This window comes from Xenopus laevis, chromosome 6S, assembly GCF_017654675.1.
Source record: "Xenopus laevis strain J_2021 chromosome 6S, Xenopus_laevis_v10.1, whole genome shotgun sequence".
Taxonomy (NCBI): domain Eukaryota; kingdom Metazoa; phylum Chordata; class Amphibia; order Anura; family Pipidae; genus Xenopus; species Xenopus laevis.
In genome coordinates, this window is record NC_054382.1 from 44,814,547 (window position 1) to 44,839,984 (window position 25,438).

The 25,438-nt window shown below is 36.2% G+C and overlaps 1 protein-coding gene across 5 annotated transcripts in view; it reads left to right on the forward strand.

The window, feature by feature from the left end:
- atp2c1.L (ATPase, Ca++ transporting, type 2C, member 1 L homeolog) overlaps positions 1-25,438 on the forward strand; it is a 70,395-nt gene that overhangs the window by 6,340 nt on the left and 38,617 nt on the right. For 4 of the 5 annotated variants that reach the window (XM_041567544.1, XM_018269328.2, XM_018269330.2 and 1 more), the window contains 11 exons: positions 9,936-10,046; positions 10,543-10,659; positions 11,052-11,141; positions 13,112-13,147; positions 14,573-14,634; positions 15,479-15,587; positions 18,777-18,932; positions 19,834-19,902; positions 20,117-20,192; positions 21,527-21,593; positions 23,613-23,737. In XM_041567544.1, coding sequence (XP_041423478.1) covers positions 9,936-10,046; positions 10,543-10,659; positions 11,052-11,141; positions 13,112-13,147; positions 14,573-14,634; positions 15,479-15,587; positions 18,777-18,932; positions 19,834-19,902; positions 20,117-20,192; positions 21,527-21,593; positions 23,613-23,737 — 1,018 coding nt within the window. Of the gene's footprint in view, positions 1-8,946; positions 9,054-9,935; positions 10,047-10,542; positions 10,660-11,051; positions 11,142-13,111; positions 13,148-14,572; positions 14,635-15,478; positions 15,588-18,776; positions 18,933-19,833; positions 19,903-20,116; positions 20,193-21,526; positions 21,594-23,612; positions 23,738-25,438 lie in introns of all 5 variants that reach the window. The other variant, XM_041567546.1, reaches the window with a different exon arrangement.

A 25,438-nucleotide genomic window follows, 5' to 3' on the forward strand; every position in this document is an offset into this window, starting at 1 on the left:
GGAACCAAAGTACTGGGAAGATTTCTGTTTCTACTCCTCAATTGTTCTTTGCTTTTAGGTACTGAATGTTTAGAGATTAATCCTAATCTATGCCTCCGTGTGGCAGTGCATAGAATATTATTGTGACAAGAGCCTGTTGCTCATGATATCAAAATCTACAGACACAATTCTGCCAGTTCTACTTATTAAAAAATAAAAATAAGTGTTGAGCTGGAATTTCTTTTCTGGCGTTTTCATTTACAAAATGAAAGTGCTGTATACAATGACTATGTTTCAGGATGTTAGTATTTAACTTAAAGTGATACTGACATGTAAAAATAGGAACGTGTCCGTATCAGTGAAAAGAAGCTGCATGATAAATATAAACCGATAAAAGCCCCTAAAGCTGCCCCCCAGCCCGGCGAACCTTAGTAAAGGCGACCCTCCGACACAGTTAAATCATCTTCCTGAGTTGTTTGTCATGCTGCGCTGGGGGCAGAGTGATCCCTCCATAGACTAATTACAAATGAAAACAGGACTCCAGCCCAGCATGACTGAAACACTTAGGAAGATGATTTAATGGTGTTGAAGGATCGCCTTTACTAAGGTTCGCCTGGCTGGGGGCGGCTTTGGGTAGCTTTTAGCTGCTTATATTTCTTGTGCGGCTTCTTTTCACTGAAACTGACACATTAGTATTTTTATAGGAACATGTCAGTATCACTTTAAATGTCTACCTTTTTGGTGCTGAGATTTCCTGCTACTGCATTTGTATAACATTGATTCAACGGCCACTGTGCCATTACAAAAGCTGGGCTCTGCTATTTGTTTACTTAATGCTGAGCTGCTTAGTTGGAATTACAATGTTTAAAATGTAAAATCTCTGTCAAGCATTAATGCAAGACATTGCTGTATCCCAAAGTTAGTTTTGAGTACTTACAAAGCAAAGTATGGTGTTTGATTTAAATCACTTTAAATATAGACATTTACACCACTAAACCTAACAATATGACTAATGTCAGACCAGGCGTGTTGCTCCTTCAAGAGAGAAAATACCAGTCACCTCATACCTGTCCACTTAAGTGTTTCTTACCTGAAATCAGACCCTTGTGCCCTTCCATGGCCAGATAGGAGTGCATTGGTGTGTTTCTTGGTGTGCGTACATTGTTCATCTGTTCTATGTCTCTTCAAAAAGGAAATCTAAAATGCCTGATTATGAGGTTATCTGGTCTGTTTCATTATTTATTTTCAGATTGTTGCCTATTAAAGGGGACTTTGCAAAAGAAACACTAATCAATCAGTTAAAGTGGACCTGTCACCCAGACACAAAAATCTGTATAATAAAAGTCCTTTTCAAATTAAACATGAAATCCAATTTCTATTTTTTATTAAAGCATTCATAGCTGTTGTAAGCTCCGTTAAACATCTCAGCTGTCAATCAAATATTGTCTGCCCCTCCTCTATGCCAGTGGCATAGAGGCGGGGCAGACAATTACTTTCACTTTCCATTCAGCACTTCCTAGATGTCACTGCTCTCCACACATTCCCCTGTTCTCTTTACCATTTAATTGTGTAACCAGGGCAAGGAAATGGGCATCAGGTCCCCCATTCTGGTGCACAAACAAGATTCTGAGATGATACAAGACTTGTCTTAATAAAACTGTCCACAAAATTGCTGCTTCCTGCTTGCTATAATTATGAATTCCCAGACTGAAGGAAACAAGATTCAAATAATTTATATAGTGTAATTAAAGTTCATTTTGCTTGACTAATGTGATAAAATAGGATTTGGAATGTTTTTTTTTGGGTGACGGGACCCCTTTAACAAAAATTGATAGTTTACAATAATTCACATCATAAAAATTTGTTCTTACTCTGACTTAATATAAGCGTTGTTACATCGGGTACAAAACTCCAATGAGGTCTGCCGTGACTTTAAGTACGGTACTACTTTGCATGCCCCGGCTGTTCTCATTCATTTGCATACCATTACTCTAATTGGCTGCCAGCAGGATTAATGCTATTCAAATGAATGAGGACAGCCGTGGCATGCTGTACCATCTGGTAAGGAGCAGCAATAGCTGAAAATTTAAACAATTGATTTATGCCAATTGCTTATACTTGGAAAAGTGTTTTCCACTTTAGTAGAACTTTGCAGAGGTGAACATACCCTTTTAATCCTCCAATCTAAGATTCAAACAAATGCCTTGTTGCCATAGTTAGTGAGCCTGGCCGTCAGAAAACCGTTTCATGGCAGAATGTAATAAGTACTATAATTAAAAAAAAAAATATAGAGTACCGGTATTTAAAAATGAATGCCAAGTGAAGCCCAGTTATTTTTTAGAATGTAATTTTCTACATCCTGCCAAAATGTAATTGCATTTCTCAATGAAAAAGAAAGTGTCCACCCCAGTTGAGAAATGACTCAGATCCACTCCACTCCACACCCTTCACTCAGGTTCTGTGTTGTGTGGTTCTGGTCATTTGATATATGCATAGTCTATCAATGAAACTGCTTGGTACATAAGTTTGCCCGTGTGTGAGGTAGTATTGCTTTGAAATGTGGGATCGTCATCACAAACTGGTTTTTCAATATACAGTGCATGTGATTTTGTTCTTATTAATGTGAACTCAAAATCTGTTTTTGGCAGTTTGAAGTTTTCATCTCTGCACGTATTGGGCTTTACAGCAAAATCATTTAAATGGCCCCTTCCCTGAAAGATTCAGGAGCTGATCTGTTTTATGTTCTTTATAAGTTGCTGGTTTCTAGTACAGGTATGGGACCTGCTGGATAACGGGTTTCTGGATAACTGACCCCATACCTGAAGTTTCTTTACATATTGGTTTAATATTACCTAAAGCTATTGCACAAATTGGACAAATTCTCTTCTCGTATTTGTATTACTAATGACTATTCCAGTAGACTGCAGAGTATTCAAGTTAACAGTACCTGAAATCTATTCAAACTACAATCTGCATTTTATTTAAATAAAACTCAATATCATTTCTAATTCCTTAGTGTAATTTTAGGGATGTGGCTTCTAACTATACCAATTTTGGCAAATACTAGTTTACTTAAGACCTAAGGCACCAACTAATGATAAAATCATTATTTCTTAGTTCATTAACAGTAGTGTTAACTGTCCCAGATGAAGTACATGCTACCACTTGTGTATATGCTGATTAATGAAATATGTTAATGGAACTGTTCTGTGTACAAAGGAAACTGAATAAATAGCCTGTGCAAAATTAAGTTTTTTTTTATATATATACGGTTGTTTGGTAAAAATGTAATCTATAAAGCAGGGGTGCACAGGACGTCAGTCGCGGTCTACCATTAGATTGCGGTAATGTTCCTGGTAGACATGATATGGGGCCTGGCGTCGGCAGCGAGGGAGGGAGGATGGTCTGACTTGGCTGGGATGAAAAGAAGAGCTGCACGAAGTGGAGGCAGGAAGGGCGGGGAGACGAGCGGCACAAAGATGGAGGGAAGGTGGGTAGATAAGAGCAGCACGAAGGGGTTGGAGGGAGGACAGGTAAGACGAGTGGCCAGGGCTGGATTTACATAGCAGGTGCCCCTAGGCCCACTACCGTTCGTCACCCATGCCCCCCCCCCTTTATTCATGCAAATTCTCATAATCGGGACCTGAGCAATGTGGATTGGGCACGGGAAATTTACAAAATTATTGTATCTTCTGCGCATCCCCAGTGTTTTCAACCAATGTGGATGGGCAGCATGCTGCCCCCCTAAAATCCTGCGCCCTAGGGAGGGAGGGCTGCAGGCACGGAGGGGAAGGGAGGACAGGCTGCAGACACGGAAGGGAGGGCTGAAAGCAGGGAGAGCTGAGAGCAACAAGCCCGGATGAGAAGGGAGTGTCCTCAAACTTTTATAACCTGCCAAATTTTGTAAAATGAACAAGGTAATTAGGGGGTGTGACCACAAAAATGGGCTTGGTCCAAAAAATTTGCTGTACGTTATCAAGGTTGATCTCCTGATGGGGGCCAGGCATACAAAGCAGTTCCAAGTGTAACAAAGTCTGGGTACCACTGCTACAAAGGCTACAGTGAGCTGATGTGTAATATAATTGTCCAAACTTAGGGGTACCCCGGCTTCCAAACCAAAATTTGATAAAGAGGCCCACATAACACAGAAACCCCTTATATACCCATCACTGTTACCTGTTTCTTCAAAAAGTATGAATAAATGCCATTTTCTATGCTGAAATCCAGCTGTTTAGCAGTTCTCTTTCTGCATCATTTGAAATCCTGCCATGGAAGGAGGCACTAAAACACTCTTGTTACAAATAGTAACAACTTCTCCACAGCTTACAGTCAGCATGCAGGAACTACATAACCCACAATGCACTGTACTGTGATGTTCCATTCCTTATTGGAATCACATGTGCAGGGAATTGTGGGCTTTGGAGGATGCAGGCTGAGGACAGCTCCGCAAAGTAGTCAGAAAGATTAACAGAAGAGCAGAGGGCTAGACTTAGGGAACACAAACCATTAAAAATTAAGTCTGCATATATTTTAATTGATGTATATTGCAAAGTTTCTTGTAATTATGCTTACTATTAGTTTGTTTTTGTGGAGTTCCCCTTTAACTTCCTACTTTGCAACCAATTGGTTACTTGAAAGGGGGAGGGGTATATCGGGCATAACTGCTCAGTTTGTTTGCTTTTGAATCTGACCTGCATGCTAAGGCTCAAAAGCAAACTAACTGAACAATTATTTCTCCCTTGAAATCTCTGGCTAACTGAGACATGAGAGCTCAAAACCGGGACTAGTGTTCTGGCTGTTATGTTAGACATCTAGTCACTCAACAGTTATAGATTACATATTTGCCTAAATATATTAGAAACATTTGCTATTTTGCACAGCCTATTTACCCAGTTTGATTTTTACGCTGAACTGTCACTTGTAAACATAAGATAACCATTTATCAGTTGAGGTAGCAAAGATGCAACTAACAGGGCTGAAGTAATGTACCCTAAAAATAAACTGCTGATGTGTAAAAAGAAAAAAAAAAAACAGGCAAAACCAGTCCCAATAATTATGAGCTAATGGGAGGGGCTATGTTGTTTAAAGCTAGGCCAAGGGAACTGAGATACATGTCAGGCCACTGTAACATTGTACTGGATGCAATATTGCAATTAAATATTCAAAAAAATATATATAAAAACCATTTTATTTTTGTTTAACCTTTGCATTATTTTACTGAGCAACCCAGGACTTTTTGAAATTAGAGCAGATCAGTGATTCTGTGACATTGTGCTTGTCACAGGGTTTGTCAGGTCTGCTGGATTATCCCTCCTATTCTATTTAATGCTGTTTAGGCTTATGTCACAGTGGGTGTATGCCCTTTGGAGATTTTAGAAACATATGGTGAATCTGTGGGAACAAGAAGAGAAAGAAACTCTGTCTTACAATCCCTGGATAATTCAACCAGCCTTTACTAAGCAGTTGCATGGACAACTCACCCTCCTCAGTGTGGCTACCAATGCAGTTCTACTAGGCTTCATTCTAAACACATTAAAAAAAAATGCTTTTATACAGAATTGTACTTTGGTGGGAAAGTGCTTTAAAGTTAGTTATAGTGACTTTGTTTTCTTGCATAAGAGAGTGTGCATGTTTGTTGGTATGTCCCATGACATAAAGCAGGTTTAGTTACCCCTTTTACATATAAATCTTTGTCCATCTGTTTTAAAGATAATATGTTAAAAATATGACATTACATTGTATTTTGACATACTCTTAGAAGTATATGTGTTTTATGTATGTGTTAAAGAACATAATTCATTTTATGTCAGAGCCCACTCCCCCAGTAAATAACAATGATCTGATTGGGCCCTTAGTATTTCCTAACATGCCATATTCCCCACAAATCATTTCTGTAATACAGTGTCTTATCTTGGCAACATTCCCTGGAATAATGTCCAGGACAAAATATTGACCGCTATAAAAAAAAAAAAAAAATGGCAAGAAATATCTGTGAGTTAAGTGTAGTTGTTGTGTGCTCATTGTGAGATTGACAAACGACTTGTCTACATTTGAGGCATAAATCATCTGATAAATCATGTGCCGTAACTTTATTGTGAGATTATTGTCCAACAATGAGTGCCTTCTGGGCAATTATGCTGCCACAAATAAATTGTCGGCGAAATAACACCAGTTTTTTTTTTTATCATATTCTCTAACACTAAAAATCTTTACTCATTTACATTCTGGAAAAGTGTGTTTGATGTTTTGGTGGTGGGGGGGGGGGGTAAGGAAAAGACAAAGGTGATAATTCATATTAAATACCATTAATCCACAGTCATAAGAGTCCTTCCATGAGGATTAATAAAGGTATCTATTAGATTTATATTGTTTTGTTGAGAAATTACCACTGTGAGACTTGCACCATAATTACTCATGGTGGTGCAGACCATTTGTTCAAAGTGAAGGAGCTTATTGCTAGGGGGCAGAATTTCAAAAGGACTTTAGACCTACAAGAAACCTAACCTAACTAACTCAGCAAAGCAATGCAATGTCTACATGCTAATAACTTCAAGAAGCAACAAAGCTTTTCCAAATGCAGTTCCCAATTCGGCCAGGTTGTGTGATGGCCAACCAGCTCACGCTGACTGCTTGGATGGGTGGGTGTTTGTGGTAGGAGTACTTGATTTGCTAGTTGAAAGGAGTAAGACTAGACGCAGCAGTCATGCTTTAGTGAAGCATTAGAGAGTAAAATTGGAAAGGCTTTGTTGCTTCTTAAAGCCATTAGCATATTGATACAGCATTGCATACGCAATATGTTGGCGCTATATAAATACATGTTAATAATAAATTGCATACGCATTGTTAGGTTAGTTTTGTTCCTTGTAAAGGATTAATGTGCTTCTTTAAAATTTGGGCTACCAAGCAGTTAGCTTACAAGTTTGGTGGCTCCTGAGTCGTTAAAGGTGCATAGCCCACGTGCTTCCCAGTGGATGCAGAAAACCCAGACCAGAATAGCTGGACACAAAGTGAAGATTATTAGAACCATATCTTGGCCCGTATGGACAAAGGTGCAAGTGGATGTTCAGCAGCTAAACACAGATGCCTACAAATACATATTGCAACTACAACATTCTTAAGGAAGACCAAGCCCAAGCAGCAAAGTGCTTTTATTGACACAACATGTTTCAGGTGTGGAACCCTTTTTCAAGGATACATATTGCACTTTTTGCAAATGTGATGGCACTGCCTGAAAGTAAATTTGTACTCCTAATAATATGGATATCGTTCTGAAGTAAGATACTAACACCAGTAGAACTATGGAAAGAAATTACAACTATTTGCTGACTGGTGTGACTATTTGCTGACTGGTGTGACTATTACTATATTGGTTCCATGATGAACACGCATCACTGATGAGCAAGAATCAGGATTCAGACTGGCTACTAGCAGGCATCAGACAAATCCCCAGCAGGGTATAAATGTGAACGGCTTGAGAAGACTTAATATTACAGGCTGCATGCAAGCTGCTGCCAAAGCAACCTATCTCCCAGCAATCTGCACTGGCTGCAGATTTATCATTTAGCCAAGATCAACAAAGGATTTTTTTTTATATTTGGATGTATGGTTTGATCAATAAGTGATATTTTCTGGTTAGTTTTGGGCAGTTTTTCTTGCAATGATTAAACATTACAATCATCATGGAGTGGGAAATACACGATGAATTAGCAGCTTGTGTACACCGAAACAAGCAAGCAAACATATAACTAAATAATCTCATTTTACCAGACTTTGTTATGCTTGGCATGAACAGTTATGGCTGCTATTTAAATTACTTAATCGAGAGGAAAAAAATGAAAGTCAGTACAGGGACATTACAAGAACATTGTACTGATGAGGAGTAGATTTAGGAAACGCAAAATGTTTTGTATTACTCTTCCTACGAATATTTAATAGCCAATGCAAAGTATTTACCAATGTTGTACCATTGTTTTACCATTGTTTCAGTGAGCGTTCCTCATTGGAACATCCATGATTTCTTACATTCACTTGAACGTAAGCAAATACACAAATAAATAGGGGTCACTGAGAATGACCCATGTCCATGAGATGTAATGAATATTTTTCCTAAATTAAACACGTTTATTAATTTGCTGCTGATATTTGGAATAATGGTAAAATAAAATTAAATACGTTATATTAGATGTTTTAATGTATAATACCGTGTACCAGACATGCATCATCATTTGTCTTGCATTTTGATATCCAAACTGAGGTCCTCCATCTTTCTTCCAAACTATCGCTTCCATCATGTTTGACTTAAATAATAAAAGGCCACAATATGGATATCCCGTATTCTATATGCAACATTGCATATTTTAAGTTCTACAAGCAATGCAGATAGACCTTTGCAATCTTCCACAGTGCTGTAAAGTAGTTTTTAGATCAGACAATACTATAAGAATTCAGGCTGGTAGAAACTGAATTTTAATAAATCTACAAAACAGACCTTTAAACTGCATACCTATAATAGGACAAATAATAGTAATCAATATAAAAAGGTGCTATATCCTTGAATGTATATTCAAGCATGTATTTCACTCTATGTGGAACCTATGGTTGACATTATCAGCTTACTGTAGGAGAGGCAAATAACACAGTCTAGACAAATATTTTGCTGTTGTGGTGCCTCTTGTCCATGGAATCTTGACTGATGCACAGTTTCAGTATATGCAGTGTCTTGCAAAAATATTCATACCCTTGACTAGTTCTCTCACTTTACTGAATCACAACAAAATCATTTTAAAACATTATTAAAAATTGTAGAAAGAGCAGTGGTCCAAACATCTGAAACAATAGTTTTTTAGGTAGTGTTTCTTTTCTATCACTAGGTAAAATGGTGACAGGCAATAGGGGAATTTTGGCTACTACTTGTTTCCACCTGATTACAGTAGCACTTAAAATGTACTTGTGCCATTTGTCTTACAGGGTCAATATTCCTATGTGAATATGAAGGAGACGGTGCCCCATCACCTGTTACTGCTTATCCTAGCATATTATGAAAAATATTCAGTTTAAACATACACTGGGAACAGGTAGAACTCACTTTGACACTTTAGAGCATAGGTCAGCCAGTCACCTTATCATTACTCTGTGGCCAAGTTTGTCTGTTAAAGGTATGGGATCTGTTATCCAGAATGTTCGGGACCTGGGGGTTTCCGGATAAACGATCTTTCCATAATTTGGATCTTCATACCTTGTGTACCAAAAAAAACCATGTAAATATTAAGTAAACCCAATAGGCTGGTTTTGCTTCCAATAAGGATTAATTATATCTTAGTTTGGATCAAGTACAAGGTACTGTTTTATTATTACAGAGAAAAAGGAAATCATTGTTTTAAAATTTGGATTATTTGAATAAATCTGAGTATATGAGAAACAGCCTTTCCGTAATTCAGAGCTTTCTAGATAACTGGTTTCAGGATAATTGACCCCATACCTGTACAGCAGATTAGGATCGTACATGTGTTGCAGATTTTTATGACCAGCTCATTGCTATTGCTTAACTTTGTGGCAGAGTTTGCTTTATTTATTTTATTTTTCTGAGTGGTGAAATGGATACTGTACTTCGGATACTGCATTACTGAAGATAGTGAAACATTCCCATTATTTCCCATTCCCTGAGCATGTGTGAATATATGCCATCTTTATCCCATCTGAATATTATATCTGCTACCTCTCCTTGGCATGAGAATGGGGTACAGCTTCCATTTAGATCTACTCATTGGACCTGTAGGCTGACCAAATCGAATAGTGCAAACTCGCAGCATGTCACGGTCTGCTTGTAGAATGAGTGTTCACATAATAACGTAACATTTTACCTCTGCTATAGGTGTAGCTATGTGTTAGACTAGTTTTATATTTATGTACCCATTGTTTGTTGCTGCTCATACTTCCATTATTCATTATATATTCAGGCTTCAAGATTTCAACAGTTACCGAACACAAAAAATGATACAATGATTCCAGTATTATCTTCGAAGAAAGCAAGCGAATTACCAGTCAGTGAAGTAGCCTGGATTCTTAAGGTAAAATAATTCAACTTACTGTATAAGAAAAAAATGGTGAATTCTGACTGAAGCCTTTAGTTTCAATTAAAACCTCAAAACATCCAAGAAATTTCTTTCTATTTACGCCACAAGCTGTCCATTATTTGGATGATAATCTTTCAAATGTGTCCTGGTGTTTTATTATGTAGTCACACACCAATGCTTTTTATTCATGTGAATGGAAATTGATCTGTAGTAGGTAACTGTGAGTAGTGTCAATCACAGCTCTTTGTGTCACAGGTCTGAAGCACAATTATTCCCACTGTAGAACTGTACTTAAAAGGCTTGCAGCACTTGGGGGTGCCAAATGTTAGGGGGTGCCAAAAAAAACATAAATAATACAAAACTAAGACCAATTGCAGATGGTCTCAGAATATCACTCTCTACGTTATTAAAAGTTCACAATGAAGACTAACAACCCCTATAAACCCTTAGAACAAAGAATACTCTGAATTTATCTGTGAAATAATTTCAGGCTGATCTTCAGAGTGGTTTAAACAACCCAGAGGTTTGTCACAGGAGAGCTGCTCATGGCTGGAATGAATTTGATATTGGTGAAGGCGAGCCTCTATGGAAAAAATATATTGAACAGGTGAGTTACCCATAACCCAGATTAGTTTTTTGTTGCATAGAAATGTTACTTTATGATAAAGGTACAATACATATTGCTGTTATAGTCCTAGATTATTTTAACATGGCTTTCCCATTCAGCACTGCCACCCAATTATCCAATGCTCCTGTTTTTAAAGCAGTATTCATATTGTTTGTAATATATTAAAGTGATCTCCTTTGAAACTAAGGTAGTTGGCAATTGGCGAAAGTAAGTATATGGTTAAATGTAAACCTTGCCAATGTTATTCATGCATGATCATTTATTGTAACGATTGCAGTACAATGACAGTATAAAGGTGTGAAAACCATTTAAAATATAATTTTAGTATATCATATCAGGCTTCTGAATTAATTGTTCTTATGTTCATTTAGTTCAAAAATCCTCTTCTTATGCTCCTGCTGGCTTCTGCTGTCATCAGCATTTTAATGCAACAGTTTGATGATGCCATCAGTATCACTGTGGTAAGAAAATGATTTTGCTGTCTGCTTTAATAGCTGAACTGGTATTTCCTTGTTTGCTCTTTATTTAGGGACGCTTAGAGTGAATAACTAAAGTTTAATAATGCTCTACAATAAGCATTACAGGTTCAGTATCCATTTTACTGCACTTATAAAATCTCAGAGACTCCTCAGCATTAGTGAGCAACATGAGTCAATGGCATGGAGTTGAATAAGCGACTTCAATTTGAGCGGCAGAGTTTCCATGCCCTCTGAGTCAGGTTTTCACCCGGACAGCCTGGTTTTTGGTTTGATTTTTTAGAAAAAAGGTGGCAACCCTACCTCTGAGCGTGGATGTAGCACCAGCTCCTTAGATGAAATACATTTTAGTCAGTGTCACTAGTCAAACATATTAGTGTATATTCAATGTATGTTTTTTTTATATTTTGCTTTTTTTCATTGTAGTGACCTATTTTCTGAGTGAGTTTGAAGGTTCACAGACTTCAGATGTTTAGTAAAGGAATTAAAACAAAGTGCAAATGTTGAATGGTATAGCCATTAAGGACATGTTGCCTGCCCAAAACTGAACCTAATTGTGCAAACCAATTGTAATTCCTTAAATTGCTGGCATTTTTTAACTTAAATGAAAACTATACCCACCGAACAACGTAGGTCTCTATAAAAAGATATTGCATAAAACAGCTCATATGTAAAACCCTGCTTCATGTAAATAAACAATTTTCATAATAATATACTTTTTAATTAGTATGTGCCATTGGGTAATCCTAAATAGAAAATTACCATTTTAAAATAAGGGCCGCCCCCTGGGATCGTAGGATTCACGGTGCACACAAAAAAGCCAAACAGATCATACATGTTAGGTCACATGAGCCAAGAAAAAGACAGAGTTCCACACTTCTTCTTGTTACAGAGTATTTTTGGTCAGGTGACCTCTGAGGCAGCACAAGGCAAGAGATGTAAAAGGACAATATGTCGCTTAATATGATATAAACTATCTGTTGCATAAATATTAATTTTGGGGGTTTTCCTTTAGGTTTTTACTGGACCCAAATCCACCTAGGGTTGTTCATAGACAAAACTGAGCGTAAATATAATTTGGAGTCAAGGAAATCAAATAACCTGTGGAATTTGTGCAAAAACACAGTTAAAGAATCCAAGGTTTACTCTTTATAAACCTCAAAATAGCCATTTGCTTAGCACATAAACACGGTTATCTGGTGCATTATCCTGTATTTATAGTTTTTATTGAAACCATGCTTTTTCAGGCATCATGTCAAAGATATTACATTGTAAATATATTTATGTTAAATACTGACACATTTAATAATATATAGATATTTCAAGAAATGATTTACATTCATTTTCCTGTGTGTGTTCACTCAACCTCAGATGTTATTTTTTTATTTTTGTTGAAGTAGAACCCTAAGCACTCTTTTAGCTTCCATTCAGCAAAAGAAAAAAATTGCTCTCTGAGAATTAAGATAAGAATAACTTAATTTATAAAAATGGCCTTCTTAGTACAATTACAGCTCTTGCAACACAGGTAACAGAAAACAGAGTCCATTTTATGATTATGGGTCAGTGTGGTATTTCTGGTTGCTAAGCTTCATTGTAGAGGTTAATCTTTAATATCCTTAATTAACTGCACTATTCTTTGTCACCTACAGTGCAGACTTTAATTACAGCCTTTAACAGCACTACTGAGTCAGTAGGGAAATTTGTGCTATGCAATAGTTTCTAGCTGCACAATTGTTAAAGGTATATTAGGGACCATTAAGCAGAGCAGTGCACCACAGATTTTCAGAGCAAATGCAGGTAACATGATTATGCAAGCAAACAAACTAGTAGTTAGTAGATAGGCCTAACGAACATTAGAGCTATATTCAAGAAAAGCTAAAAGCTCTGTGCAGATATCTTTGAGAATAAAGAAAACCTCTGACTGCATCTAATTTTTGTCCTTTTTTTCTTGTCAGGCTATACTTATCGTTGTTACTGTTGCCTTTGTTCAGGTAAGCAGATTTCCTCTTTTAAAAGCCACATGTATGCTTGATAAAAATCCTGTCTCGGCCCATTTTGGTACATTTTGTGTTATTTTTCTCGTCTAGGTAGTAACTATATATTATTGCTAAGATCTTTTATGTGCCACAAATGATTTTTTCCATTTTGTGCACCTTAAGGGTTTTTGGAATCTCCTCACATTCCAGTATATTTGTTCCTTCTATCGCCAAAAAAAGAAAGAAGCAAAATTGATAATTTGAATCACCTTGAATCTGTCAATGTCTTTTTTGTTTTACCCACTTTGACACTATACTTTTATATATGTTTTGAGAAGTGCTACCATGTGGTTCCCATTGTGAGGCTTTAAAAATATAATTAACATGCACGTTTTTAATCATAATGTAAATTAAAAATGTGTATTATTTAAACTAGTGACTCCTGGATTCTACATTGAGGTTTTGGATTCGTGCCTGCCTGCCACCCTAAGCAACCTGGCTTGCCACAGTGCTAATCCTCCCCCTCCCCCAATGTGTGCGGGGGTAGCGGGGAAAGAATGGGAGTGCAGCGGTGGGCAGATGGAAGGCGAGGGGAGAGTGACAGAGGGGAGGGAGGCAAAAGCAGTAGAGGGAGCACAACAACACGGACTAGGGGTAGGCAGAGGACCATTTAAAAGGTGCCTGTTCAGTGCCCCCCTGCAGGCCGATGTGGTCTCCATGGGGTTCTTTGGGGCCCCTAGCATGCAAAACACCTTTAAATTTTAATATAATACAGCCCCAATTATTAAGTAAATAGGCTATTGGGCTTACCATGTTGAAAATGTCAAGGCTTAATTTGACTTGCTTCCAGGTGGACAACTGTGACCATCGGGCAGGTATAAAGTTTTCAGGTCACAAGAAAGAATGTTTACAGTAATTAAAATCACCAGCTGCATCAAGGATTATTGGAATAATAGAATAGCTGACCACAATTGAAAGGGCCTCTATACCTTCATAAATTGGTAGTAGATAACTTAAGATTAATGCATTTTATTTTCCATTTTTCACAAATTCTTTTGATTGTTTTACTGGTTCGCCTAGTGTTCCCTGAGCAGCAAGGCTCAGGCTGGTTGGCCATAACTTGTCTTATATCCTTTTGTAGCCCTCCTTCTGTGTAATAATCCCCTTACAAGAAATTAACATACTAGACATTGTGCAGTGTTACTGTGCTGCAACCCATAATGGCTTTTCATAAGCATTGCATTAAAATAAAAACCTGATGAAACATTCCACAAAACCATGGCATCAGTCTCTAAGCAAAAGTGACCCTTTAAGATAACCACTGTACAATATTTGCCTGAAGCCCTTTAATATTTATTTTCATGAAATGTTTGTATATTATTGGGGACCTTTGCATCATACCATATTACATCCATTACATTTAATGTCTGTCTCTTGCAGGAATATCGCTCTGAAAAATCTCTGGAAGAGCTCAGCAAGCTAGTACCACCAGAATGCCATTGGTATGCATTTGATATTATCATATTTTTTCTTAATTTAAGTTTTTAATTGTTTACTTTAATAAACAGCAATAACAAGACTGAAGTTCAAGAAGCTAAAAAAAAAAAAAAAAGTAGGGAAAACATAAGCAAAAGACAAAAAACAAAAGAAACATAAGCAGAATAGATACAAGTGAGCCAGACACTTCAATTTGTGTGAACAGCATCAAATTTAATATGACTAGCACTATAAGGAATAGTGCTGCTGTGGATTCCACTGCAGTATTATAGCTTTTTTTTTTTTTTGCATAAAATATTAGTAGTGGCCGACCACTGAAACTGCTTCAAGCAGAGCAATTTTAAAGTTATGTTGGGCTTGGCAATGGGATAAAGACCTGATAGGTTGGAAGGCAACATAACAAACCTGATGTACTTCACTCACAACTTGAAGCTGTGTCAGTGCTCATCACAGCTTTTTAAGGAAAAGGCGGGTTAACTATTCAAAAGTTCAATTAATGCTGAGAGGCTTTTTATAGGCATAGTGACATGGAGCTTGTCACTATCCCTTTAAATAAACTTTTCCCCAACCTGTGGTACTTGGGAGGCATTTTAAATTGCATGATATATACAAATGTTCAAATAATTGTTTTAGTAATATTAAAGAGTAAAATGCACAAGCATTTATAGACTGTTGCATGTTGGTGCAGTTATTGAAATTGTGCCCATTTACCACACAGTTCTTTACATTTTCTATACATTTACATGTGTAAATGTTCACATTTATTTATGTTACCACGGTTGCTTATACACTTATGTAGACTACATGAAAAATTAATTGAAGCTGCTTTACATTGTTTTTTCACTGTAGCATTCGAGAAGGGCGAATGGAGCACACACTAGCTAGAGAGTTGGTCCCTGGGGACACTGTCTGCCTGGCAGTTGGTGACAGAGTTCCTGCAGACTTGCGCCTGTTTGAGGTAGGTGTCTACAGTGTGTTCATTGTCAATTTGTTTTTATGCAAAAATTGCATTAAAGTTAAACTGGACACCCTAAATAAGTATGTATTTTGTATTACATTTTTCTATGTTAACTATTACCCTGCTTAATATTATTCCTAAGAGCTGTTAGCAGACAAAACTGACCAGTGTGAGCTTGTGAAACCCCATGGTCTTCTTTTGCATGATTAAATAGACCATAGTGGAAAAAATTACCTTTTACTTAATTTTATTACTATTTTTAGAACTTTTGTAGAATAGGCCTCTTTTCTAATCCAGTATTGCAGTGGTACCTGCTATGTACATGTCATTAAATTTGTAAATCCAAATCCTCCGGGTTAGAAAGTCCCGCAAGACAAGTATTTTTAAAAATATATGATGCTTTCTAAAAGTTATGCAGAATTTTTCAAAACTTTTACTAAGGGCCCATTTACTAACAACCAAATTGTATTTTTTACACAAATCTCGATAAATTTGTGTTTTCCCTATATTTCTTAAATGCTTATTGGTTCTCTTTTAATCAGTTAGGACTTTTACTGGGTTTTGGATTGTTTTCGCTAGTAATTGTCCAAAAATAAATTTTGGTATTTTTTTTTTTAGCACATGTTCAGCACTTTTTTCGTTCATACTTTTTATAATCTGAACTTTTAATACATTCAAACAAAATCATGGTTTTATAGTTTGTAAGTTTAGTCATGGTTTCAAAAACCTAAAACCACAAAAATTCAACCTCAAATGAATAAACCTCCACAGGAACATTATATGGGGTCTTTTTATTATACTTCAAATTTTTCTGGGTTTTTAAAGTGGAAAAACTCGAATTTTTAGAGGAAAAAAAACTCAAATTTTTTGAGATTTATTATGCTCTAAATCTCCTAAAAATTAGTATCTGAAAATACTCCATCTTAATGACTCCTGTCAAAATCAATTTGTGTAAAAGTTAATGGCAGATAGATAGTCCCTTTAACAATTGGTTCATGTTTTTTGCCTTTATAATTGTTGTCCGAAAAGCCAATAAATTTGAGTTTTTGGCTTGATGATCTGAAAAATTCTAGTTTTTTGGTCGACATTTGGAAAAAGTTGCACGAATTGTTGCAGGATTTTATCAAGAAATTTCCCTGCACGGACCATGTTTGATCCAAATTGTTAATAAATTAAGCAAGATTCTGGATGGGAGTTTAGTCTAATTTCTTTTTAAAAAAAAAATGAGGGGAAAAAAGTATTTTAGTAAATACTGTATGCGCCTCTGTTTAGATAGAGGAGATTTTAATTTTGGTGCAATTGTAGCAGTTTAGAAATCCTCTTCTCTAGTCAGTTGAAAAGAAGTGTCGGTAAATTTAGATCATTCTGATACTGACCCCTGAGCACTATTATTATTATTTTGTATAAATGTATCTTCTTTGCTACTACTACAATTTTGTTTCTTGTTTGTTCGAGTTTCCGTTCCAAGAAATAGCCTAGATGAAATAGATTCTATGCTGTGCTGTGTTCCATGTGCTTGCTGCAATTGTAACTGCTAAACAAAGAACAGTTTCTTCAAATGGAACAACAAGAGAAAAGAAACCCCAGTGGAATGATCTTTAAAGGGGACCAGCCACCCAGATATAAAAAGCTGTATAATAAAAGTCCTTTTAAAATTAAACGGGAAACCTATTCTTTTTTCTTAATAAAGCATCCATTCACATTCTAAAATTATTTAAAAATCTTGGCTGTTAAAGGTCCAAAGGCACTGAAAACTAGCAACAACAGCCAGGTCCCTTGTAGCAGCAAACTGCAAAAAATCATACCACCCAAGGAAAAATAAAGAAAAGATTAGGGACTATCTTTAGTGATGGATCCTGCTATAGAAATAGAATGCTACCCTGAGCTGAATATTATCAAAGAGATGGTTATTTTAGGTTTACTATGTATGTATTTATGCCTGCTAATCCTGTTTTGCTTGGGCTGGATAATCTTACCCAAATATGATAAGCCACAATGGCTAATTAAATAAACAACAAAATCTGTAGTAGAGGTAAAATGCTTGAGAACTTAAACGTACGTTTCCCTGTTTACAATGCAAACATGGCTGTCATGTCATTTCTTACTGAAGAGAAAACATTTTGAGTAAAAACAAATGGGGTGTCCAGATCTATTATCTGGAGTGTCTGGGACCTGGGTTTTCTATACGAGATTTTTTGAAAATAATGTTTGAACAAAAAAAATCAAACCATAAATAAATCTAATAGGATTGTTGAACACAAACCTGCTTTTTTATAACTTATGACTAATAAAGTTTAAAAGTGTTGTTTTACATTGAGTAAAGTTAGCATACATGCTCAATTTTTACATGATTGCATGTAATAAGTGCATAAAAATAAACCGGAATCAAGACCACACAAAACAACCAGTGTTCTTAGGGCTGGAAATATACAATGGTTAAGCAAGAGTGGTGGTCAGGGCCAAGTCATTCTTTTAAAAGAAGAGGAACAAAATATTCAAAACAACAGTAGTATGTAGTGAAGATTGTATAAATAACATTCATTTGGAAGAAAAAAAAAAAAAAGGATGTTAAAGGAAATCTAAAGCTTAACTAAAGAAGTAGGCTAGAAATGTTGTACATTATGTTTGTGCTTCTCCAAGGCAACCACATCCCTTTAGCAGGGAAGATATGTGCTTCCAAAGTAGCTCCCCCATTATCTTTTTTGCGGATTTACTGCACATGCTCAGTGCTTCTGTCACTTACTGAGCTTAGGAACAGACTCACGGTATACTGTATAGGCTGATTCATACATAATACAGATAATTACTACATGTTGGCTCAGAAACCAGTGCAATTATCATCAGAATTTAATCCGCCTCAGACAAACCTCATTTTCTGCTTGTAAATTTGCAATAACCCCTAAGCTTTGCTTCTCAACAGCTGTTCAGAGCATACAGAGCTCTGCTATTGAAATGCTGAAACTTTAGGCTGGTGCAATAAGCTGGAAGTTCAGTCTTAAGAGGCCAATAGTTCCCAGAGCCCCCATACTTCTAAGGAGCAATGGAAATTATTATGAATGATTGCAACTTTTACAATTTGGAAATATGATTGCAACTTTTACAATTTGGAAATATGATACATTTGATTACTTGCAATGCATTTTAAATCGAAGCAATGTTTTTTTCTTTTTCCCCTTTTCATTTTGCAAGGCAATGGATATTTCTGTGGATGAATCTAGTTTAACTGGAGAGACTGCACCAAGTGCCAAATCTACAGCACCCCAGCCATGTGCATCAAATGGAGATCTAACCTCAAGAAGCAACATTGCTTTCATGGGAACGCTAGTCAGATGTGGAAAAGCTAAGGTACTCTGCTTTGAAAGTTGACACCTTTTGTACATGCTTTATAAACATAGGCATTATCTGCTCATCAGCATATAGTTAAATCTGTTTGCAGTATTCTTTTATAGTGTTTGACAGTGATGTCCACCCTACAGCTCTCTTGCTGTTGTTGGATTCCAACCAGCAGAGAAATCACTGGCTGAACCTTAATTTATAATCTTTATAAATTCTTTACTAGTCCTGTTGAGAGCCTTTTCTGCCATGCAGTATGCAGTGCTTTATAATACATGTAAAAATATTTCCAAAATTCTTTCTTAATAACCTATTTACTGTCATCGTGCATAAGCTTTTTTGGATATATTGCATAAGGCTGAAAAATAAATCATTACAATACTAGTGATAATTTGCCATAATAAGTAGAAATAAAGTGTAGTTGTAAAGCACTGTTTTCATGAAAGAAACAAATTGATCTCCTGAAAGACAAGCTCACGGTGGTTCGTTATCCCTGTAATTTGCATCAGCTTGTCAATGTGCAGTGGGCATCTGTAGTGTAACTAAGATTTAGGTTAATTGAAAAACCATATAGAAGATGACGATACAGTGCTGATTTAATTAATAATGTGAATGAAATTATTTAATAGTCTTGGCACACATCTTTCATTGTACCTGGGTGTGTCTATATATGTTAATGTGAGTTGGTCCTTATTCTCATGTGCTTTATAGTAACCGCATAGTACTTTTGGGGGTCATTTTGGATGCCCGGATCTTCAGTGTGAAAGGGCTGTGACAGCTGTGGTCTGGTATAGATGGCCAGTAGCATTTCTAATGTAATCCTTGCAGTGCTGTAATATGCCTAAGGTAATGACTATTTCTAATAATGGTATACTGACAAATGACTTCATTTAGTTCTCTCTTGGTTTTACAGGGTATTGTTATTGGGACAGGAGAAAATTCAGAATTTGGGGAAGTGTTTAAAATGATGCAAGCTGAAGAGGTAAGGAATAATGCTGTAGATATGCTTGCATATAATACTGTATACTTTATTTGGTAGTGCATTCTACTTGACCCCTGTATATATTTGCTCTGTTGTTTGTTTTTCCATAGATCGTATTATAACCTTCATATTCTAACTTTGACTCAATACACTATGAAGTATTTAGTTTCAAACCAGATTGTGAAATATATATTAATTCTCATTCTTCTTCAAGGCGCCAAAGACACCCCTGCAGAAAAGCATGGACATTTTAGGGAAGCAGCTCTCCCTGTATTCATTCGGTATTATCGGTAAGAATAACTTGTGCACAACATTTCTAACTGTCCACTGCAGTTAAACTTTGTTGTCTGCTAGTCACAGAAAATAATTTTATTTGGCCACTTTACATGTCTGTGATGTTTTGCAAACATAAAAATACACGTTAACATAATAATCATGCACACTCCTCACTCATTAATGGGTATGTTCACCTTTACAGATGTCACCCTAAATGTCTTCTCTCCATATTGCCGCAGTTGGTGATCTATATTTGAAAACAGGAAAGAGGGAGAAATGGAAAGGAAATTATTTTTTTTTAAAAAATGACCAATGTAAAAGTTGGTGGGAACAGAATATTCTATATCATATTAAAAATAACTTAAAGGTAAACTACCCCTTTAATCCAGTGAAGCCAGCGCCCCTCCAATACATTATTTCTTGCAACTACTTCATACTGGTGGGGGTGTGAAACCCTAGTTTGTTATGGCTTACTGCTGCAGCATCTGCATGTAATCAATCAAATAGCAACCAGTCACAAAACATTCAAAAACAACAAACAGGGCACATATGATGCTGCCCAATGAAATCTACTGTAGTAAGACCAATTCAATGGGAAGTGATGCGATCACACAGACATGTGACCACCTTGATTGTGGAATTATGCACCGCTCATGTTCTAGAGGTGAATCACATAAAACAGATCAGCCTTTAAAAAACCGCATATGTCTTATTTTAAAATGTGTTAAATAACAGATTAGTATACATATATGCATTTATATAACTTTTGCTATGCAAAATTTAATGTGACCTGGTGAAGCTGGGCATGAAAATAAATGCTTTGCTATATTAAAAAATATAAATTTTTATAAAAAAAAAATATACTTATAGGGGGTTATTTATCATAGGTCAAATTTCAAAGTTATGTGAATTTTTTAACTCTAATAAATTCGAATGCACTCGTAATGCAAATGGGAGGTTATTTATGAAAAAACTTTGCTGGAATAGGAAAGACCCGAAAACTCCAATCGAGTTTTCCTTTCAAAAAAACCTTGAATCTCAGAAAGGCTATTAACATGATCAAATGGTTCAACGGACCATTGACTTCTACATGAACTCGGCAGGTTTTAGGTGAATTATCGAAGTATCGAATTAGAACTGTTTCCATGGTCTCACATTCTAATTCATATTCTAGTTGGTGGTTCTAGTTTACCATTCAGACCTTCGTAAATCTGCCCCTTAGCGTAGTGCTGTCCAACTTATTACATATAGGCCAATTATATCTTATACACCATGCCCAAATATATTTTTTATTTTTAAATCTAAAGTTTTGGCTATTTTTAGACTATTTTTTTTCTTTTTTTTTCAGGTGTAATCATGCTGGTTGGCTGGCTGCAGGGGAAGCATATTCTTGATATGTTTACAATTGGTGTAAGGTGAGTAGAATAATAAACCATATTGCTGTCAACAAAGCTTAAGAAGCATCAAATTCAAAAGAAAACAGATCTCTGTAATGCAATGGAAATCACTTCAGTTTTATACGAGTTCATTTATTTTGATAACTTTTCCAGTGATTTGTCAAATTTACATGCATTCAGTAGGTGAGTCTTTGAATAGTGAAAGGAAAGATTCCAATATGAATGCATTACACATTTTAAATGGTTTAAAATCATGTTTGAATGTTATTGCTGTTGAAAGCAGTGTTGATGTGTGTAGGAATGGTAGAATTACATTTTCTTTTATTATGGAAAAATATTTATTGGGGTGGTTTACCTTTAAGATTACTTTTAGTCTGTTAGAGAATTGCCAGTTCTAATAAACTTTTCAAGTGGTCTTCATTAATATTTTTATATATATATATTTTTTCTTCTTCTTTATTTGCCTCCTTCTTCTGACTCTTTCCAGATTTCAAATGGGGGTCATCAACCCCCTTCTAAAAAACAAATGTTCTATATGGCTACAAATTTATTTCTATTGCTATTTTCTATTACTCATCTTTTTATTAAGGCTCTCTCCTATTCATATTCCAGTCTCCTGTTCAAATCAATGTATGATTGCTAGGGTTATTTGGGCCTTAGAAGACAGCTGAAGTTGCAAACTGCAGAGCTGCTGAATAAAATGCTAAATAACCTTAAAGACCACAAATAATAAATAATTAAGACCAATTACAAATTAAAAGAACTCAAAGATGAACAGCCCCTTTGAACTTTGCCATAAGCAAGAAATTGCTGCTGCTTAACTAGTAAAATTTAGTTTTTCAATTACTTCAAATTTTTTACATCCTTTTTTACATGGTATGGCTGTTATTTTGTCAACACGGGCAGATTTATCAAATCTTATTTAATTTATTTTGGACCCAAACTCACACATTTAAGTTATATTTTTGAAAACTCAAACGTCTGGTATTTATTATGCAAAAAAAAACCTTGAAAAATCGAATGTAACAATTTGCCATCTAAAAGCTGACGAGGTCAATTGGAGTTTCCTAGACAAAGAATACGTTTTTTTTTTTTGGGTTGATTTTAAGGTTTTTTTTTAAAAATTGACCAATTCGAGTTTTTGGGGCATAAACCTGATCAATTCAGTCAATTCAAATCAGTTTTTTCAGGACATGAACTCTCAATCATTATAGTTTTTCCCCTGTGGTTTTCATTCAAGTTTTTCTGATTTTTTATAAATACAAACATTTGAGTTTATTCGAGGTAGAAAAACCCAACTCAACAATTAGATTCTTGATAACTATGCCCTACAGTGTTAATTCTTCAGAATGTTGCAGTAATTATTTTCATCAATGTGTGGTTTTTGTGTGCGCATGTATGTGTGACACCTCAGATTGTAAATTCCACTATGTCAAGGACTAACGTGAATGGTGAACAATCTCTGTATAGTGCTGCATAAATTGTTTACACTACAGTATATAAGTAAGGAAATATTATACATGCGTTTCTTTTGAGACATTGTTCTCTTAACATGGGTATTATCTTATTCCATTGGCCTGTTTAAACACAACTAGCTGAAGTGATCAGATATTAGCTTTGAAACTTTATTCTGACATTCCGATTGTTCTCAGGTTTCTAATTTTTTTAGTCACCTACATAAACCGCTGTCTCATCCACTCTAATAACATGCATGCCTCCATGATACACTTTTATATCCACGGCTGGGTAATAAACCCTTTGTTATCTTTGTTATATCTACAACACTGGAAATTCACTGGAAGGCCAGGTTATGTATCTGTACAGCTACATCAGATTGTGCATTTGTTTATATAGTTACACTCATTGATATATGTGCATCTTCTGCTTGCTTCACTGGTTACACAACACAAACAAGGTCTCTTATTATTTTTTGTTGTAGTGTAAAGTGTGTTTTTATGAATATAAATTATACATTTTTGTCACTGAAGAAGGGTGTTGAAGATGAACTAATTTCAAATGGATTTCTGTTCCTTTCAGTTTGGCAGTGGCTGCTATACCTGAAGGACTCCCTATTGTGGTAACAGTTACATTAGCGCTTGGCGTTATGAGAATGGTGAAAAAACGAGCCATTGTGAAGAAATTACCCATTGTAGAAACTCTAGGTAAGAAGCCCAGATTACGTTAGAGCTCTTACACAATGAGCTATTGTTCATTGTATTCATAATGATAACCTCTCAGCAAAAACAATTTCGTTTTTTTTTTGGGGGTTTTGTGTTGGTCTTTTAACTGATTTATTACTAATGAGTTGTATAAAAATGCCAACAAAAAGATGGAGATACCCTTTAAAGGAATTGTTCAGTGGTAAAATAAAAACTGGGTAAATAGATAGGCTGTGCAAAATAAAACAATGTTTCTAATATAGTAAGTTAGGCAAAAATGTAATGTATAAAGGCTGGAATGACAGGATGTCTAACATAATAGCCACTAGGAAGTAACCAATCAGTGACTTGAGGGGGGGGGGCACATGGTTCATAACTGCTTTTCAATCCTTTGCTGAATGCTAAGGATCAAGTGCAAACTCACTGGACCGTTATGCCCCATGTGGCCCCCCTTCAAGTTGCTGACTAACTCAGAGAGAGCTGAAAAGTAGGGAGTTGAGTTATGTTCTGTTGTTAGACATCCAGTCACTCAAAAGCCTTTATAAATTACATTTTTGGCTAACTCTATTAGAAACGTTTTTTATTTTGTGCAGCCTATCTATTTACCCAGTTTTCATTTTTACACTGAACTGTTCCTTTAAAGGATGTCAACCCAAAAAATTGGTTTGCCTAATGAAAGAAACTCTTTCTAAGCAACTTTGCAAAATACCTTCATTGCATTTTTTTGGTTTTTAAGTTATTTGTATATGTTGCTATTGAAAACAGTGTTTGTCTGTCCCTTTCTATTCTCTGCCCTGGTGGCGCTGGCTTTTGAAACAATGTAACACAAGCCAAAGGGTTGACATATCTGTCTTGTAGGTGGAGACTGACTTTTGCAACATTGTTTAAAAAGGAAAAACCAAGAGTTAAAGCGATACCGACACCTTCCTATAAAAATCATCGGAACGTGTCCATTTGTAGGAGCTGCTGCACGCCGAATATTTTCAACTAAAAGCCACCCCCATCCCCGCGAACTTTCATTAACCCGACCCTCTGACACTGCTAAACGATCTTCTGTGTTTCAGTGACGCAGGGCTTTGTGCGTCGCGATACTTCCATAGGCTGCAATGCTGTTTTTATTTGTAATTGGCCTATGGAAGGATCGCGACACACCCGCCCCAACTCAAGATCTGTTAGTAACCCAGTTGCCTCTGTGATACACAACTAGAAAGAAAAACACATTCATTTACTAGAGTGTAATGACACTCCCCTTAATGATTTAGTGAAAATGTTTTTGCAGATAGCGAGTGGGGTTCTTCTAGCTATATTTGATTGTTGGGTAACTAAAGGATGTGAGACTCCAGGCCCGTTTATTGCTTGCCCCAGTCACCTGCAATGCCAGTTATTTCAAGCAGGAAGAAATCCTACGTGTATCGGTGTACCTTTGGGCATTAGATCCTAACCTGCCTGGGGTCGGGCGCAAGTCTATAAATTTCAGCACTGGAAGTGCTAGGTCGTGGGCAGGGAGAGCAGGAGAAGATTTTGTGCAGGAGTCTGCCCTTGACCCTTGGGTTTAGGGCCAGCCCGCACATCACTACTGGGCATAACGCTGGTAACACTGTTGCACTAAAATAAAATGTGTGACTGACAATACACACTTGCAAGTCGGCATGTAAATGTTTGAAATAACAGTTGAATGCAGGCAACATATATTTTTATGCTTAA